At 47.0% G+C, this 19,455-nt stretch overlaps 1 protein-coding gene across 3 annotated transcripts in view; it reads left to right on the top strand.

Annotated features, from left to right (window-relative positions):
* Positions 1-19,455, top strand: part of LOC119457830 (homeobox protein Meis1) — a 343,572-nt gene that overhangs the window by 218,712 nt on the left and 105,405 nt on the right. For all 3 annotated transcript variants that reach the window (XM_037719582.2, XM_037719581.2, XM_037719584.2), the window contains one exon: positions 2,960-3,001. In XM_037719582.2, coding sequence (XP_037575510.1) covers positions 2,960-3,001 — 42 coding nt within the window. The remainder of the gene's footprint in view (positions 1-2,959; positions 3,002-19,455) is intronic.

The raw sequence follows: 19,455 nt of genomic DNA, 5'->3' as shown, positions 1-19,455 counted from the left end.
GATGTCTTGCTGATGTCACTGGTGCCTCTGCTTCAGCGTGAATTTGGGGAGTCAAAGCTTGGTATAAACACACTCAGCGCGGAACGATTGCGGAATGAAATCTGAAAGAGAAAGTGCAGAGTGTTTGACCTTGTGTGTATCTTTCATAAACGCTCCCAAACACTTAAACACGCGGGCTTCCCGTACGCATTCCTGCATTCCACTTTCTGCAGAATTTCAAATCAATGTAATCGAAACTTCCCCTTAAGAGACTCGTTATATAAGGTCAGAACGACCAAACAAGACAGCGGAAAACGAACGATTTGACGCGCATAACTTCCGGAGATCGCGTTGAGCAACCTAGCATCGCGAAACACGTAGCCAACGTAAGACCAATGTTGGCCATACATTTGTAATACGCTGGCCTTACATTGGCTACTGTTATGGCCTACGATTTGACCCGCTTACGGTGCGGCTTCGTTGCTACTTCGCCAGGCGGGTGTGCTCTATGGTATTCAGGGGCCTTGCCGGTTGGTGTTTCTCTCTAAGCGCGTCGGTGCAAGACGACCCGTCGGTCGTCTGCGGTTGCCATGGCGACCTAGCCTGGGGCGTCTAGCAACCCGAGCAAGATGGATGAGATCGCGCGCGCTCACATACCTAACCTTCTCCCCCCCTCCCCATCTCCACCCAACTCCATAGATCCCTTTTGCTTGCCAGCCCGTTGCCCGGCTATCTTTCGCGAAGACTGCTGCTTCCTCTTTTTGGCGCGCGCATTCGGCTTCGTATATCTTTATGCTTGCGGCTCGCAGCGCGTGGTTTTCTTGTCTTATTGTAGGCACACACACACACACTCTTCTTGTCGAAGCTCTGTAGTTTGTTCGCGCTTCGTGCTTGCTTTATCCGTCCGCGACTGGGCCGGAGATCTCTAGCGCTGGTTTATCGCACAACGATAATGGATGCGAGTTGCGCGAGGTAATTACGGAAGTGCCGCATGGGCCTCCTATATATGTGCTCGGGTTTAGCATCGCTTGTTTTTCGCTCATGTTAGTTCATCTTATACATTGCCGACAAAACCGGCGTGAATGGAAGTAAGAACCAAACAAAATAAAATGAAGATAAGGCGTGATACGGAGAATATCTGTAATCTATAGTGTGGTTCTGTATTCCACGACCAGACTGGCTTGTCGTCAATTCTTACCCGATGCCTTTCGTTGATTGTGAACTCTTGCAAGCTACGCTTTTATTTTTATTTAAAAAATTATTTTCGGGGGAGGGGGCGCTTCTGTTATTGTTAAAGACGGAAATGTAGTGTGATTAGCGAAATTAGGATGTGTGCGTTCCCGTGATTCGCCATCAAAATGGTCTCGCCTCGCACATCCCAGATTCCAGTACCTAGGCTTACTGAACAACCAGTAGTACTGTGTCTATATGTCTAGTACTGCTCGCTACTGTTCAGTAAAAACAGGAACCGACTTTGATAATGATGATGGACGAATGGATGGCAAGTTATTGGTTGGGTGGGTGAATGCTAATGATTACATTATTATCCTGCCTTAAAAGAAAACGCAGTGGGGAAATGTCCAACCAAGCCTGTTTTCTTCTATGTTATTCTAAGCTTTTGTAGACGGCGCAACGCCATCTACAGGGCATTATCGGGTTTATGAAATGTTTTTGTTGAACCGGAAACGCTATAGCGTCCCCGAGTTTTACGTGTGTGTGTGTCCACAGCGTTATAGGAGGTGGGCCCTTGGTGCAGGCGTGACGTATACAGCCTCGCTCGATAACGTTCGTTTGTTGTCTCGTGCGACGACGACTCCCTCGACTCATCTCGTATTCATGGAGAGTCTAGGACTCCCCCAGCATGGGGGCGGCACGAGTTGTCATAGCGACTATATATATAGGATAGACCGCATAAAACTGCTGAGTTTCGCTGTCGGTTCAGGAACAAGCCGCCCAGGCGCGTGAGAAAATGTAATGATATTCAGAACGACGTCGCGCCGACCGGCCGGCCGTTTCGCAGGACGCAGTGTACGTGCTTCTGCTCGCGCATAGACATAAATATAAACCTCCTCGTTCTCTTACATGCAGATTTTGGGAACGATTGTTTCCCGCTGCTTCAGTGAGCTGCGTGACTGCTCGTCGTATTCTTGGCGCGAGCTTATATTATACGAGTGTGGTCCGTATATAACGTTTTCTTTTTTATTATTATTTCGTGCTTCGCTCCGCTCCGCACTGTCATTGATTCTTCACCCCTTTTGTAGTTTTTGCTTTTGGAACTCGTACTATAGTGCGTCCTACTCGCCTTTGCCCTGTATGCGATAAGTTGTGGTTATAGTTCCCCGAGCTTAGCTTAACTGTCGCAATTGCGGAGACGTGCAAGAAAAGTGTTGAGTACTGAAGAGAAAGATAGAACCCGTTAAGGGCTATCATGTGTTTTACGCTGTTGCATGCAGCAGCTGAGTCTTGTCGACGGAAGTGAAAGATAAAATTAAACAGGAAGGATATCAGAGAATGGTTTGCTGACAAACTTTGAGGGACAAGTTCTCAGCGTTCAAGTTTATGTTCCAAACGAGGTCTCGTTAAGTAGGGCGTGGATGTGGTAAATAATAGTAATAATAATGAAATATCTTAAGTATACAATTATAAAAGATAAAAAGAAAAAAAAACATACTATGCAGGCATCACATCCAGAACGTTCTCTTCAGAAGTCATGTTATGCTTATAAAACTGGCGATTGTTATATATCTTCGCTCTGCTGTTACCCTGCTTACCCACACTCTGTTACCCATACGATCAGTTACCCTGCTGGATAACTGATGGTATGATTCACTGACATTTACATTTTCTTCTTCCACCAATTAATTGTTGTTGTTTTCTTGTTTTCTTCGTCCCTAGTATCACACTTTTTTTTTTTTTTTTTTTGCTGTGACGACACGTGACCAAACTTGACTGTTTTTTTTTTTCCCTTTTCTATCTGCAGGTAAATCGGTGGACTCCTTCAGCCTGGGACTTTCTCCGCACGGTAAGAACACGTGATTTGTTTTACTTGGTTCTATACCTCTAAGTACGTTCGCATTCGAAGTTGTGATTCACGTTCAAAGCGGGTGCCTAAAACAAAAAAGAAAGAGCTTTATAATGATCCCATTATCTAGAGTTGACAGACACGTATTTATATATACCAACGATGTAAACTGTCGGAAATATTTGTGACGTAGTTTACATCGGTGGCCATCGTAATCGTAATTACGTATACAGTGACGTGCATATGGCGCAGTATAGCCCTACGAATGAAGCTGTTGTAGCATACCGTGCATTGTCGTGCGTATTGCGTAGCACAGTTAACGATAAATTATGCTGACTGTTGGTTTACACATGCATTGCAGCAAACACGCTCGCCTCGTGTTTCGAGTAGATCGTCATCAGGATTGATGACGGACACATATTATTAACAAAGGTGGCCTGCGAAATGGCGAGTAATACCATAACGAATGAAAACATTTGTGAAGTCGATCCAAGACGTTGTGTATTAGGCGCTCGTATACCTGTTTTCTTGTCTTCACGGAGGTATACAAATTTTTTTCTTCAAAGGTCACACAAACTTATTTTTGTAACAGCCGTGATGGTTCTACAAGTACTGGTGATATTCCGTCACGTTTCAAGGTAACATCAAACATCGAATAGAAGTTGTATAAACAGAGATAAAGTGCATCAGACAGGCTGGCCGATGTCTCGATGGGTAGATAAGCTTTATGAAAAGCGTAGTAAAAATTAGGGGCAGCCTATCTGCCTCGCGTTGAAAAAAAAAAAAATCCAAACCGAATTTTGTTTCCGGTAAGGATCTTCATTGCCGTCGAGGCTATAGACTGTTCGCTATGCCAAGTGCCGCTGGTTGCGAGCGCATTTCTTGAAAGTTATGTATTTCGTTTCTTTTACGCGGTACTTTTTTTCCGGCTGGTGTCCATATATTCGCGGTATTCCATCATACACAATTCTGTGGGTTGCTACATCTGCCGGCGGAATTTCGCACGCTTGTAAAAGGGGCGCAACAACGTCTCTGAAAAATTGAAAAAAAAAAGGAAAACAAAGAAAACAAAGAGGAAGACAGCGCGCAATGCATCTGCCTGCAAATTGAAAACTCGTAGCGTACATCCATTTTGTCCTTGCTCGCAATCTTTGTTCTACGCCAGCGAAGGTGAAAGAACAGGCTAAAGAAAAAATAAAAACAAGAAAAATAAAACGAGATACAGCAAGCAAGTGCAAGTGCTGAAGCAGGAAAAGGTGCTGCGGCATAGATATTGGCCCGAGGGATGGTTTCTGTTTTATTTATTTATTTATTATTATTATTTTGGTACGCTCTACCGTTTTATTCGTTCGCCACATTTTCTTTCTCTCTCTCTCTGTCTCTCTCTCTCTCTCTCTCTATTTTTTTTCACCGAGCCTCTTCAACAGCACTGTCGGGGGCAACGCGACGCCTACTTTGCCCGCGTCCCGCTACGCGTCGCTGCGTTCGCCGTCTCTGTGGCCACGCCCACTGCACATGCGCGCGCGCATCAAGCCCCGCCCCCGTTGCTCCCTCTTTCCTTCTTTTCGCTCTTCCTCCTTTCCCTCTTCTGTGGCCTCCTCTCTTACGACGCGTTCTCCTTCCCTGGCTGGTCGGGCTCGCTCGGTTGCTGCGTTCGGTTCAGGAGGATCGAGCTCCGGTTTTTTCACAACTCACGGCGGCGACTGCTCGGCGACGGCCGTTTCTCTTCGAGCACGTCCCGAAGAGTTGCTTCATTGCAGCCTGTGTTCTTCGCGTGGGTTCTTTAACGGCTGTTTGAAAGGAAATTGCCCGCGAAAAACGTTTAAGGAACGTCTTTCGTAGGGCGCCTACATGCAACGCTAGTCTTTCGTAGTCTTTCGCCCATAGCTGCGCCCCCTAACGTGGCACGTTGACATTATTGTTTCTTTTTCTTTTGTTTTGGTTCTCGATCATGTTTTAGGTATGTGTTCTTCTGACTCATTCCGCAGTGGGGAGTGTTTTAAATCTAGTTCGTAGAGTATTGAGCGACGTTTCGAGCGGTACCCCAACTAAAAAGATGATTTTGGGTGTATATCTGAATGAGGTTTGTAAATGACTTTTTTGTTCTTACTAGCTTTGTCCTCCTGTCTATAGGATGTATCTAGGCCTTATATGGGCAAAAGGCGTCTGTGATTCTGTTTGCGTTCGTCTGTTGGCAACCGTGGACTTCGAGACCGGTTGCTGGCTGTATACAAACTATAGCTTACAATAATCTTAGGCCGCACGTCCTCAGCTTTTGTATAGGTGCTTTAAAGGTTTCGCTGTTGAACGTATTAAGGTTTCTATGGGCTGCTCACATAAATATTTTTGTGAGGTTGTTGCTTTCCAATTTAGAAGCTACGTATTCTATATACGGCGTTGTTGATAGTACACGTGTTTTTAATACTTTCGGCGACGCTTTGCGTCCTAAAACTAAACAAATTGCTGTGCGGTGTACCGGTTGTACGGGGTCCTCGTTACGGTTCCATTGATTCTCTAGGGTATAGCATAGAAGATATGTCGCGGACATGAGATCATTCATAACAAGCATGGTGCCAAAAGTATCAAAGCATTTTTTTTTCATTCTTTTTTAAAGTGTACTTGTATTTGGTCATTGCGTATGTGAAGCAAGAACTGCTCGAAACGAAGGCAACTTAGTGCAGTTCGTATGGCTGAAAGAAAAAGGTATAATAAAGCACCGCTTGTTGTGTTGTTCTACGCCGGCGCAAATGCTAATTTGCATGGCGTCATTAACATAACACATGTCGGTGAGCCGCGCTTAAATATCTTGGATGTCTGTTCATTTATTTCTGTTTGCCTTTCTGACTTTACGGCTTCGTCTTGTCTCGCCGTATTGACAGACCGGGTAGACGAAATTCCGCAATGCTGATACGAGAGAAAGACAGATCCAAGTTAGTGTGGAGATAAGGGATCTCGCACAGTGATTTCGGGTACGGCTCTATATATAACGTCCTCATGTGTGGACTTCGCGATGTTTATCGCGTGCGCGGGACACATAGAATTCCGTGGATTCGGCGTTCTGGTATTTGCTATGGCTCCGTGTATCACCTAACAGCCGTTGAAACTTCGTTTCACCCTCGCCGATGGAACTGCTTATCAGCGACATGAGCTCTCGCTATGAGATAACAGCGATAGCCTACATAACACGGCTATCGCTGTTATCTCATAGCGACAGCATTTGTTTGTAGCTCGCTCGGGTGTGTACCGAGTGGCTGTGGTCGTCTCTCGTAACACCTTCGATGTTCTGGGAACTAACTTGCCGTTCAATTCGGTAACCTTCCTTGTGTTAATCCGTCAGTCAATGAATCGATCGGCAGCCTTCTTTTCACATGCGCGAAATTTCTCATGGGTGAAATCGCAGCGCGCGGAAACAGGCTTGTCATTAATCAGCGGTGCTATATATATATATATATATATATATATATATATATATATAGAGAGAGAGAGAGAGAGAGAGGAGGGTGAAAGAGAGGCACCGCTAGACGTCTCCCCTCTCTCTTTTCCGTACGAAAGGAGAGCATCGCGCGTCCACCGATGCGCCATCGAAGCGCGGTCCGCCGCTCTTGAGGGATTCGCATTCATCATTCCTTTATCGCCGGATTCCGACGTCCCGATCCGCTGTCCGTTCTCTTGTCCGGTCTACAGCTATAGCCAGCAGAAGCCGGCAGAATTTTTTTTTCTGCCTTCGCACCCTCGAGCACTCTTCTTTCTTTTCTTTTTTATTCTTCTCTCGTTTCTCAATCTCGCTCTCTTATCACTCCGTCGTTGCCCTCTGCGCCCTTTCTTTCGAATCGTTCTCTCTCTCTCGGTCACCCCTAATGTCTTATCTCTGTTTCGGGTACCTCTTTTTCCTCTTCTATATACGCGCGGCATACACACACAGTCTCTTATCGCGATTTTTCGCGTCGTGACCCTGTAAGGAGCGGGCGAGTTCTCCAAATCTCAATAGTGTATATAACGTTGCGCCTTGTTAGGCCTTTGGGGACGTCTCCGCGCTACCGGTTTATGTCAAATATGTTTTATTGTTTTTTTTTATTTCTTCTTCTTCTTCTTGTTGCTGAAGAGCTGTCTGTAAAAACTGTGTATAAGAACAGTTGGACTCGTGACGGCTTGACGAAGGAGTGCGCCGGAAGTGGTGGCTTCTTGCAGAAGTGGTTAGCGTCGTTATATAGTTAATGTCAATAAATTTACCAGTTCCGAATACATCGCATATCTTGTCAGTTCCTTCCTTTCTTTGTCCTCATCCTACCACGCTGTCCAAATAAGCTACAAAAGTAATTTGTATCTGAGACCAAGAAAGTATAAACTTGTAGGTGTTAAGGCGCACAATAACAGTGCCGGTGTATTGGCGCGTTTACTAAGGTACGGTACGGTGCGGATACCAGTACTGGCGCAGTTATAAACTGTAGTGTGTCTGTTAGACGAGGCCCAGGCTTATTGAAAGGGTGGCTGCAATGTCAAGCGGAGCCAAGTCAAGCCTACTATGAACTTTACCTGTTCTTTTTTTTTGCGAATGACTGTTCGCAGTTGACTTGCGTGCCAATAAGGTATACTCTCAAACCTTGGTGTTCTGTTTACGTTCGCATTTGGCTAAACTGTTTATTTCGGTGGCCGCAGTTTCGCGGCAGTTTCCGATTGACGGCTGCGTTTTCGAATAGCCAATCTCTCAAACGAGGCGTGCAGGTGTAATCGTAATCATCGTAATTATGATGTACACTGCTGGACGAAGGCCTCTCCCAGCGTTCTCCAATTATCCCTGTATTGCGTTATCTGATTTAACTTGCGCCTGCAAATTTTCTAATTCCATCACCTCACCAAATTTTCTGCCGTCCTCGACTGCGCTTCCCTTCTATTGGCACCCTAAATGCAACTCTGATGGTCCACCGGTTATCTGCCCTACGCATTACATAGCCTGCTAAGCTCCATTTTTTTTTCTCATAATCTGCAACTACAATATCGGCTAGCCCTGTTGGCTCTCTGATCCACACCACTCTCCTCCTGTCTGTCTCTTAACGTACACCTAACATTTTTTGTTCCATCGCTCTTCGTGCGGTCCTTAACTTGTTCTTGAGATTATTTGTTAACCTCGAAGTATCTGCCCAATATGTCAGCACCGGTAGAGTGCAATGATTGTACACTTTTATTTTCAACAAGAGTGGTAAGCACTCAGTCGGTATTTATTAATGCCTGCCGTATGCACTCAAATTCCTTTTTATTCTTCCTGAAGTTTCCTTTGCATCATCAGCGCCCCCTGTATGTAATTAAACCTATATAAATAGGCCTAAATAAACGTACTCCTGCACTGACTCACGATGCTGACTGGCGATCATGTATTGTTGTTCTCTTGCCAGGCTATTGAACATTATCATTGTTTTCTGGATATTATTCTTCAACCCTACTCTTACACTTTCTCGGTTAAGGTCCTCAATCATTTGTTGAGGTGACTGAGGTGCAGTGACTAACACAATAAATGAAGCCGGATGCACGAGAACCCGAATCTTCAAACAGAAATAAGGCGTTGCTTTGGACCATAGCTGCTTCCACAATTGAAAACAGCGCGAAAAGCGTGAAAACGGTAATTACGAGAACAGACTATACAATCAGACTATACAATCAGACGATGCAAGCAGACGATGCAAGCAGACGATGCAAGCAGACGATGCAAGCAGACGATGCAACCAGACGATACAAGCAGAAGACGCGAGAACAGACGTATACGCAGCGCTTCTGTCGTCTGCTCACTCGTCCGTGTCTTTTGCGCTGTTTCGTAGCGGTGACCTTGTTGACCCCACGGAGAAAGAATGGAAACTAAAAGGCAGCGAAAGGAACTCGGCAGCGACTGACCCGCGGCGTTGAAATGAACCTGGAAATTGGTCTCTCTCTCCGTCTACAACCGGCCCGCATCATCGTCTTCGGATTCACCACAGCCGCCTTCGCGAGCCTGGCAAAACTCGAAGCAATTACCCTGTGCTCCGCGGTTCCTTCTCGTTGCGTGGACTTCGTTTACCGCCGCCAGGGTGTTTCTCGGTTTCCCCGCGTGCGTTCATTCTCGCGCTCCCACGTTTTGCGGGAGCGAGACCTGCAAGGCTATTTGTGGGAGAAAAACAAACAAACAAACAAACAAACAAACAAACAAACAAACAAACAAACAAACAAACAAAAATGCCAAGAAAACAGATAGATAGACTTCTAGGGTACTGGTAAATCGGTTCGCTCGTGATGCGTGCGCATTTTTTTACCAGTGTCAAGCTTTGCTTTCTTTGTCCTTCCTCTGTTCCTGAGCTTGTTGATGCTATCGCCCTCTTCATTTCTCGCGTTTCAGTTTTTGTTTTTCTCAGTGATGCTCCGTTTCTGCAGCCCTAATTGTCTTCGCCCGCAGATGGTCATAGTTCCGTATTCGAGTGATTCGTTTTTTCTTCCTAGCAAAAATTTTGTCGTAGACTAAACTCGGTGTCGGCTTAACTTAGAATGGAAGATGTGGTTGGAACATTATACTGCCAAGTTGCATGAGTTCATTTTGACTTTTCACAATTTGAGGACGCGGTTGCCGCGTTTAGCGGTTCCTACAGATATGTCCCCGGCAAGTTGCATAAGCTCCAAACCGTGTCTGTTTGTAAACGTCGTTAAGAAGTCTGTAGTCCGTCGACCACTTACTTCCGAAGAGGTTGCTTGCTTTTCTTAGTCCTCCGTCGTTCTCCTTATTAGTGCTAATTATCGTAACTTCTTTCTGTTTCTTCTTGACTGTTTAGAGGCGCATTTGCGGCTTCCCATTTATGCACAAATACACACCGCTCCCCTATTCCTCTGTGTCTGGTTGTCTTTGTACCCCATGATGAGCCGACAAGCTCAACAGCTTTATCGATTCTCCACAGGCATCTTATGAACCACTTGATTAGCTTTGCTACAGGCTTGTCCTTGTGACCATCTGAAGCTTAAACCTGGTCTACTGGTAAACGTCGTTAAGAAGTCTACTTTCGACCTCTATTGTATACCATAGACTAACGAAGACGTCGTATGCAAAACGTATATAAACATTTGTCAAAAAAAAGGGTAAAGGCATCAATTCACTGAAAAAAAAAAGCTTCGTGTATGCTTTTTATAGGCGTTTGAAGTAAGTTATTGTGAGGAGAAGGCGCCTTGAGTTGCAGTATACAAGTATACGATATACTGGTTACGATATGCTTGTTTTCCTCGAACCATAGCTCTTTAGTTTTCAACCTTCTTTTTTATCTCTTCGTTTTTTCTTGTTAGTTTTCGTCTTCCCCGTTTCTTTGTGTTCATCTTTCACTGTTCCAGAGGCGCATCTGCGGCCTTCTCACTTTTGCTGCAAATATACACCATTCCCTCGTCTCTCTCCGTCTGGTTTTTCGCAATTTCGTTTCGCCGTGATGAGCCGAAGAGCTCAACTGCGGACAACGCATGCCACGAAAAAAAGCGGGCACGACCAGCGCGGGCGCGCTCGCATCGTGCCCAGCTTCACGGTTGACCTTTGCTGCTTGCTGCTGAACTCGGCGAAGAAAACAACGCTATGAGAGAAGGCAGCGCCCTCTAGCTGCTGCACGCTAAGCGAAGTCGGTTGGCTGTTGCAGTTCGGGGAACTGGCGGTCGCTTTTGTAAGTTGCGGTTGTTTTCGTTTTCTTTTTTTTTTTTTTCGTAGTTCGCGCGCGCGATTCTTTGAAATATTTAGCGTAGATGAAAGACGAGAGGCGAGTCTCGTCTTCTCGTGACGAACCGCCGCCTCGAATGCGTTTCTTCGAGATGAGGGCGCTGTGGTCGTGCCGAAGTCGTGCGTGCGCGTGCTCCGAGGTGGGCTTTGTTTGTTTACCGGTTTGTTTGTTTGGGCAGTGGCCAATGCGAAGTTAGCCCTGGGTTAGGCTTCAGCTCGTCTCACTTGCAGTATAGGCTTCGGAATGATTTTCCTCACCGGTCTCGTACTAGAACCAGTTGTTTGCCGGTTTTCTTTCGCATGTCTCATTTTTTAATTGGCGTTGTTGTTCATGGTGGAAAAAGCGCTACTACCACCGAGACTTAGAAGGAATACAGGACAAAGTGCTACTAGCAACTGAAAATTTTATTTGTTCTTGCTGTTTTTTTATGTGTTCTTGCTAAGTCTCCGTTTTAGTAGCGCTTTTTCCATCATTAACGTTTACCAACAAGCCCAGTTGACAGCTATTCTAAATGTTGTTGTTGCTCTTAGAGGGAAGGCGGGATGGTTTGGTGGAGGTGCAGGTACCGCGAATGCGTGCCATCGAAAGCTCTCCCAAGCTTTAACAAATCCATGAGAGCCGACATTTGGCCGAGTTAGTATGCAGCCTCATCGACACAGCCGTATAGTCAAAGTCTTCCCGAGCGATTGATCAAGTTTAACATCCTAAAGCAACGCAGTGCTACTACTAGGGATCATACTACTATCGCAATCTGAAGTCAGAAAGCTTGCCAACCTCTGTCGGACTACTTGGCGCAGTAACACATGCGCAAGAGCTCCACCCCCTGTAGCTTTCCGTTCGTTGTCACAGAAAGTAGTCCGCAAGTGTATCGCTGGTTGATACGCAAGTACGTTTCAAAATGACAAATTCGCGAAGCGCGTGCACCAGGCAGGGCTTTACACGATTAAGGCAGCACATGTGTCGACCCTGAGCGACCTCCCAATCAGACATGTCTCTTTAGAAGTCAACAGCCAAAAGCCAGTATGCTAACGTCATCGGGACACCGATTCGCGTATCAAGCCGCGCGCGTTTACTTTGGTGGCGCCGTGTGTTCGATTGATCGCTGCGATCACGCTTTCCGTTTTGTGCTTGTGACAACCTGCAGTGCTACCGCGCGAGCAAAACCGAATGATAAATGTGCGCCGCATTTGCATATCCCCCCACGGCGTGCACGAACCAATACTGGTGCCCGACCGGGAGCCTCAATAATTTGATGCGGCGAGCTCGGTTCCCTGTATGTAGCTCTGCCATATAGAAGCGAAACGCACTGAGTATTTGCGGACGCAAATGTATTCTGCAGAGACGTCGTGTACGACGTCGTCCTTATATTTTTTTTTTGTATCACTGCGCGCGGCTCACACACAAAATATATATAGTAAACACACCGGACCTCGTGCGTTGCCGGAGCGGTATTATACAGATCGGCTCGAATTCGGCCGAGCGATATCGGGACCTGCGTATGCAAATCAGATCGCGCGAGTACTGCAGCCTCCGTTCGGCCCACGACGCAGTATGGCGTATACATATACATATACGTACACCATTGGCGGCCAACCTCGTATAACCCGTCGTGTTCGCTCATGTCTTTGCTCCTGCTTGGTCGATGGCCGAGTGTTGTGTTTGATTGGAGGGAAGTCGCGGACCATAATTCTTGTCCACCTCGGCAGACCGTGTATAGTAGAGGAAATGTTCGCGAATGTCTCAGCCAATGCCGTTTAGCGCCGACGCGAAATCGTTATGTGGCCTTGTTTTTGTATGTCCGGAACTGTCTGGAACACCAGGTCACCGTATATCGCTGCCTGCTTTTAACCTCATGTCGAACGTATCACTTTTTGATAGACTCATTTTGATACGCCGAGTTTGATAGATTCTGATTTAAGCGCGGGAGGCCTAACGCCGCAGAGCACGGGGCTTGACCCACGGCTGTGATACGTCCATCTGACAGGCTACTTATTCGCGCATTTGGGGTCCATATCGCGGTATTGGAAAATACCTCCGTATGTCCCGTACCACAATCCTACACGATCGTATGGGTTTATATGGGAACCGGAACAGAGGTTTTCATGCAGGATCATATTAATCATATCGAATTATGGACACAGGCCATATGGGGCATGCGAGATTCGTTTAATTAAGGCGTCACCGCTCGCAACCGTCTTTCTCTTCCTTCCCTCCTTCGCGGCGCATATTGTAACCTCAGTCAACCTCAGGCCTACCTCTCCGCCATTGGTTGAATAAACTTCTCTGCATTTCTCTCTATTTCTCTGCGAAGGTTGCGGTTGCCTGTCGAAGTGTTCCGTTGACTGCGCCTCGGCAACCGCAGCAGCTGTGATCGAAGGCCTCGAATCTACATACGGCGTTTGTTTCTGCGGATATTTCCTTTTGGATCAGAGGAAATGGGCCGCGTACGGCGCGTATTCGAAGGTCGGGCCAGATGTCAGGTGATTCGTTAAGAAGTTATAGTTATCGATCCTTTAAAAAACAAGCTGACCACGAGTTGATGGACTATTTGGTTCGACATACTAAGGCAGCAACGCAGGAGGAGACGAAGGGCACCAGAAACGTATAACCACCAGCACGAGAGTAAGAGTTAAGCCTGGTAATATACACTGCATGGTCTCTCGCGTTTGATGCCGAAGAATAATAGCGAATGATTTGAATATAGCGGGGTGATATTGTCGTGTAGTTCAAAAGAAGTATCGTTTTCTTTCATTGCTTATATGAATTGGAGTTTCCAAAACTTAAAAGGAATGATACACTTCTTGGTTTCGACGCTTGGCAATAGCAAAACTATGTCGTGCTAAGTGGAAAAACATAATCGACTTCATCTTATAACGTGCACGATCGCTATCTTCATCGCCTCAACCACCATCACGATGACCAGTAACACCCGTTCATAGGCCATATGTAATGAAATCTTAGACTGCGTAAAGATCCTATACTTTCAGACAGTGTGTATATTACAGATCAACCTCTGTGCAAAGGAAAAAAAAAATGTTTGAAATGCGACTGGATGCGTCACAAATAGATGGCAAAGACGGACGTTTCGTTGCCGAATCTCCAAACAAACGCTGCCATTACCGCTCACCGGAAATGACGCACAACCGGGAACATTGAGAACCAGCGCTGCTCATCGGAAAGGGTCTCCGAGATTAGGCGACGCCCGCGGCTCGCCTCAAATCTCGGAGGGAGACCATGATCTGGGATTCGCGTCACATGCGCTAACAATTAGGTACACGCGTCGTCTTCTTAGGAGTTATTTAAAGGCGGTTAATAAGAGCAATATACGATTGCGAGCCCAACAACTCTGCCGAGACTTCCAATGGTATGCTAAAACTATAATAAAGACATTCTGTCCCTTTACGTGCCGAAGTCACGATCTGATTATGAGGCACGCCGTAGTGGGAGACACCGGATTAATTTACCTCGTGGGGTTCTGGGGCGTGAATTTGGACATACCCTCTACAACAATAGGCAATGCTTCTCAGCTATTGCTGTTTCTATTTTAGAAAGTGCGCCGAGCACTCACCAGCATCGTTTATTTATTTATTTTTCCTTTTTGAATGGCATAGCGCGCAAAGTGCTTACAGGCTGTACTTGAGGTTTGCAAAGGTGATGAGCTCAGCTGTGAAGACCAGGGGAGAGAGGGAGAGGGAGCGGGTAATGCGAGTGAGTGAGTGAGATCAAAATGGAGATAGAGAGGATCTGCGAGACGAACGAGAAAGAAAACTGTTGGTTATTACGGGCCCGGTAATAATCGTTATTACGTCGAACGACGGCAAAGGGGGCGGAGGGGGGGGGGGGGGGGCGACCTTTCTCGTGAGCTTTTTCCCATTACCTCTCTCTCTCCCGCAGTTTTAAGGGGAACTATATACTGAACCAGGCACTTCTCGCGCACGACCGGTGTGGTTGAGGAGAAGGCGTTATATAGCCCGTCCTTTTATTATTTCTCATCTTTTTGCCGGGGTCTCAAACAAAAGTGGATGTTTGAAAAAGTAAAGAAAAGGAAGAGAGACAGAGAGGCCATGCGAATCAACGCAAGATAAGTGGTAGGGTATATGTATACCTGTCAAAAAGTTCAGTTTGAACGTGGTGTAAAGAAAGAAAAGGCCACGTGGTATAGGCTTGCGATAGAAGACCCGTTTGCCCTGTTCTCGTGGGTTGTGGTTCGGTTAAGTGCAGTATATGCACGGCTGCGTTTTTTTTTCAGAGAAAGAAAGAAAGAAAGAAAGAAGAAGAAAGAAAGAAAGAAAGAAAAGTACAGAAAAAGAAAACGCGATTCCTATGTGACCCACGCGCCGTCTCAGGCTTCGCCTTTGCGGCGACCCTCAGCTGTCACGTGCAGTGCTGGGTGCTCTGTTCGTGCGTCGCTCGGGTTTTTTCCGAACCGCGCCAGATTTTCGTTTGTTCGCCCTTTTTTTTTAATTTGTTTTTATCTATCCCCACTGACTCGCCTCTTTTTTGCATATAATTTTTTATGATGAGTTGAGACCTCGTTGAAAACCCCGTTTTCCGAGCCGTCAACGTCAGGCCGCCGCAGCCATTTCGAATTTTGTTTGGTCCCGCGGTTCAAGTTATTCCACACGTTTCGCGGTGCTGATGCGAGTCTCGTTCTATATACTCTCGTTCAAGGAGCACTGGATTGCCCTTACGCTTCTGTGTGCAGCCGTCTTTGTTTACTTATTATTTTTTTTGTTCTAGTTTCGTTCATTTACACGTGTATAAAGGCAGTGTTGGTGACTGAACCTGACAACCGCAGCTATGTGCCGTTCGTACACAATTGTAATGCAGAGTGACTCGCAAGACGTGTCGTCCGGGAGCCGTCATCGCCCGAAGAATATCTGCGCTCATTCTATCGACAACGCCTCCCATACATGCTGAGTGATAGAGATGAGTGCGTTCACATCTAATTTTATTTTGCGAAAAAAAAAAAAGAACGAGAGAGAGAGAGAGAGAGAGAGACTCGCATGTCATGACACACTTCAGTGACTGTTTTGCGTTCACACTGGCGCCTCGCTATTGATATGCGGACGATTACTTTGCAAAAGATATGAATGATACTGAGCTGCATCTCAATAGTCAGGTATATTTAAGGCCAACACAGTGTCAACAAAACTTGTATAACAACTTCTGTAAGGGATTTCGAATGATGAGAAGTTTCGGCGATTGTGGGCAACCGTCAGTACCAAGCATCTCCTCTTATATATGACATCCATCGCGCAAGCGCCACTCCGTGTTCACGTGATGAGCTGGCGCAACGCAGTGCGCAGTCATGTAATCATCAACCAACTGTAGAAACGACATGCTACACATGGGCGACTTTAATAACAATAGCTATACGCATGTTATCATTCGGTGATTATCCATTCGACGCAGCTTTAACAGAACCGCCTCTTTCCGAAGCGGTTCGGTGGAGAGCATTGCGCAAGCCATTGCGCTCGCCACCGCTCCTTGCTGTCACGTGACTCCATACGTCACACCGCCGCGCCGCTCCTCCTCTTCCACTCCGGCGCTCTCACCCCGACATCGCCGAAGGCTTTTTCGATCTGTATAAAGCTATCGCATCAAAACAGTCGCGATGAGACATCGTGTAGCAGCATATACGGAATGGCTCGTCCACGTCTTTACATATCGTCTCCGGCGTAGGCGCGGCTCGTAACGCTTCGACGTCTTGAATTTCGGTCCCTTCGAGTGATCTGCAGAATGCCGTCGCTATAAAAAAGTCAATGGCATGCCTCTGTTAGACCCTCCTCTTGTTCTGGCAGACATTCCGCATGTTCGACATATTGGAGGTACAAATTAAAGCTGCGGATATTGTTTACGCCGTCCAGTGTGCTTATATATATATATTCTCAGAAAAGCAAGGGGTGGTGCTTTCGAACGTTAGGCCATAGCGTCCTTCCGCCTTGTCCCCCACTTCGAAAGCATGCTGCCGTAGAGCCACTCAGCGCCAAAAAAGAAGCAGCTCAGCGAGCTATACGGCTCGTCCCTGTGTTGACTTTGTGCCATCTGCCGTTTCCTTTTAGTGAACAGACGCAGAAGGAAAGAAAGCAAACGGTACGAAATAAAGTTGAAAGCAGGAAAAAAATGAAGGCAAACAGTTAAAAGCAGAAGGCGAATCGTTGGCACCAAAGAAAAAAAAAAAGAAAAAAAAAAACCGAGAAAGAACTTTTGTACACACAGAAAAGGCGAGGTGCTGACGGTCAGCTATATGGCCGTCCTCTATTCTGACGACAGCATATACGCTCACATTGCCGCTCCGCGCATGCGCAGAAGCTCCGCGTCCCCTATTTCTTCGTCTGCTTTCTTCTGTATCCTACGGTCATGGTGCCTGGATGGTTTAGTCGTCTTGCTCCTGGTCTCAGCTATTCAGCGGTGTCCCGTCCTTCTTTTCTGCCTCGTGAAGCGCTCGTGCATGCTTATACATAAAAGGCGTCCCATCCGCGCGGTCCGAACCGGCGGATTCAGCGTCTGCATGCCGGGCTCTCCCTAATGTTCCGGGAGAAGCCCCCGGTGCCGTTTTGCGCCGCACGGGCCATTTATTAAGGGCGTCCATCTTTTCCCTCCCCCGTCTCCTCCTGGTCTTTATCCTCCCCTCCCCCTTTTTTTTTCGATTTTTCGGTAGCCCTTTCCCAGCCAATCGCCTTGACTGTCGAAGCCCCTTCGTGGCCGCCTTATCGTCTGTTCGCAAGTCTGCTAACGTTTCTGCCCCCGTTTCACAGCAGACGACCTGTACGTTCCGGAAGCTCACAAATCACTACAAGCCGATGCGGCGTCGGTAAACCTCACCGGTAGCATCGTGGTCATTGTCAATAACGCCGTTGCACACGTGTCGAAGTTGGCTAAGGCCAGTACAAGGGAGAGGCAGCTAGATCTCACGTTGACTGCGCCACTGTCGATGGCCCTCCGTGGCCTACTTGTCGTCTGTTCTCGCGTCTCGCCTTCTGCTCTCGTTTCACAGCAGATGGCCTATAGTCATTCAGGAAATCTAGAAACCATTACAAACCGATGCGGCCACATAGTTATCACCAATCATCATCGTTATGACGTCATAACCGTCTTTACCACTGGCCGGGCTTATGTGGCCCTCTTTAAGAGTGACAATGCTTCCTAAGGTCTCAGTCACCCACATGGCTGTCGGTGTCGTCTGTTTCGGCGTCTGGTATTTCTGCTGGCGTTTCGTAGCAGACGACCGGTGAACGTCGTGTTGAAAGCGGCGGACCGCTCCGTATATAATGTCCTTAAATCTGGAATGCTGGCGTCATTTTTAAACTGTCTCTCGAAGCTCTGGTGCTTTGGACGTGCTATAGAGTATAGACTGTGTATTCGAGTGTCACATAGATAGCGCAGAATCAATTGCTGATTTAGAGTGGGCATGTTACGGTAAATGAAAGAGTGATCGCCCCACAGTTTCTGTCGCCTGTGTCGTATATTGAATGCACTAAGATCGATAGTGAAGGAGGCGAAAAACGGAGATAAAACGCAGGAATTTTTGAAAGCGGATGGAAACGCTTGTTTGAACCTTCTTGCGCCGTTCTGGCCGCTACATGTTCCCCCTCCCCTTTCCCTCATCTCTTTTCTTTTTAAAACGTTGCTCCTTAGCCCAAACAATCGAGTTATTTCGCTTTGTGCTATCCTTTCTGCAGGATCCTCAGCCAATCTCGTTTATTTATTCCGACAGCTAGGAAGCTTTCTTCTTGTATATAACAAAATCGACTTTCGTAGCCTTTAGCAGTGAAAAATTCGGAAGAGAAATAATAGAATAAGTAAAGGATGCAGTCGAGAAGCAAATAAATCCAGCGACAAGAGCACTTCGCAACAACTTGTGCGCTGACGAAACTTATCTCGTAAAAAAACAAGGGGCGAATGGATGGGGCATTGAAAAGCAAGCGAAAGTGCTATATGCTCCTCCCCACTCTGCTCCTGCCTTCTCCAACAGCAGACATCACAACAGCGCCATAGATTGTCCCGGGGAGTTCGTCGACTCTGCATTTTTCTTCGTTTTCCTCGCTCGTTCGCGTCTGGCATGCGGCATTTCCAATTTTGTTTTTTATTTGCTTGAAAAAAAGAATAAACGGGAGGCACATCACAACCATTCCTGAATTGGCAGGGAACTTTCTTCCCCAACGCCGACATTCCCTAAACGCCACGCCATAGCCGTTTCTGCTTTTCAGTTACCGTCGTGCTTTGCAGTGTTTTTTTTTTTTTCTCCTTTTCTTTTAAGATGGTCGTCTGCTAGGTTCGCGCTCGCATCGTCTGCTTTCTGCACCGCCGTCTGCTCGCCTAGCGCTGCCGAGGGGGCTCGGACTGGCGTCGCTCCCCCCTCCGCCAATGAAAGCTCGCCGCCAGGCCCACGTGACTGGCGCGGTCCAATGACGTGCGTTGCAGACGATCGATTTTTAAAATGCGGGACGCTGCCTGCCGCCGGCATCTATTGCTTGTCGCGACTTGATTTTGCGTCGCTGCACTTGTGTTTGTTTTTCTCGAACGTTTCCCTCTCGATTCAAGGTGCTTGTTTTTCGGCGATGGCATCGCGGTTCTGTGCTGCAGCTTTTGTGGGGAGCGCGCGCCGGTCATGGCTGACCGATCGAATCCTCGTGCGTGGAAGCGTGTAGGGTATATACGTACTACACCCGCATTCACCCTTCGCCGATGCGAAAATGCTGCGCCCGCGATTTCCATTTCGAGGGAAATAGCTTGGCGTGCATG

Source organism: Dermacentor silvarum, chromosome 7 (assembly GCF_013339745.2).
Source record: "Dermacentor silvarum isolate Dsil-2018 chromosome 7, BIME_Dsil_1.4, whole genome shotgun sequence".
NCBI classification, from domain to species: Eukaryota; Metazoa; Arthropoda; class Arachnida; order Ixodida; family Ixodidae; genus Dermacentor; species Dermacentor silvarum.
This window is presented reverse-complemented; position numbering and strand designations above follow the sequence as displayed.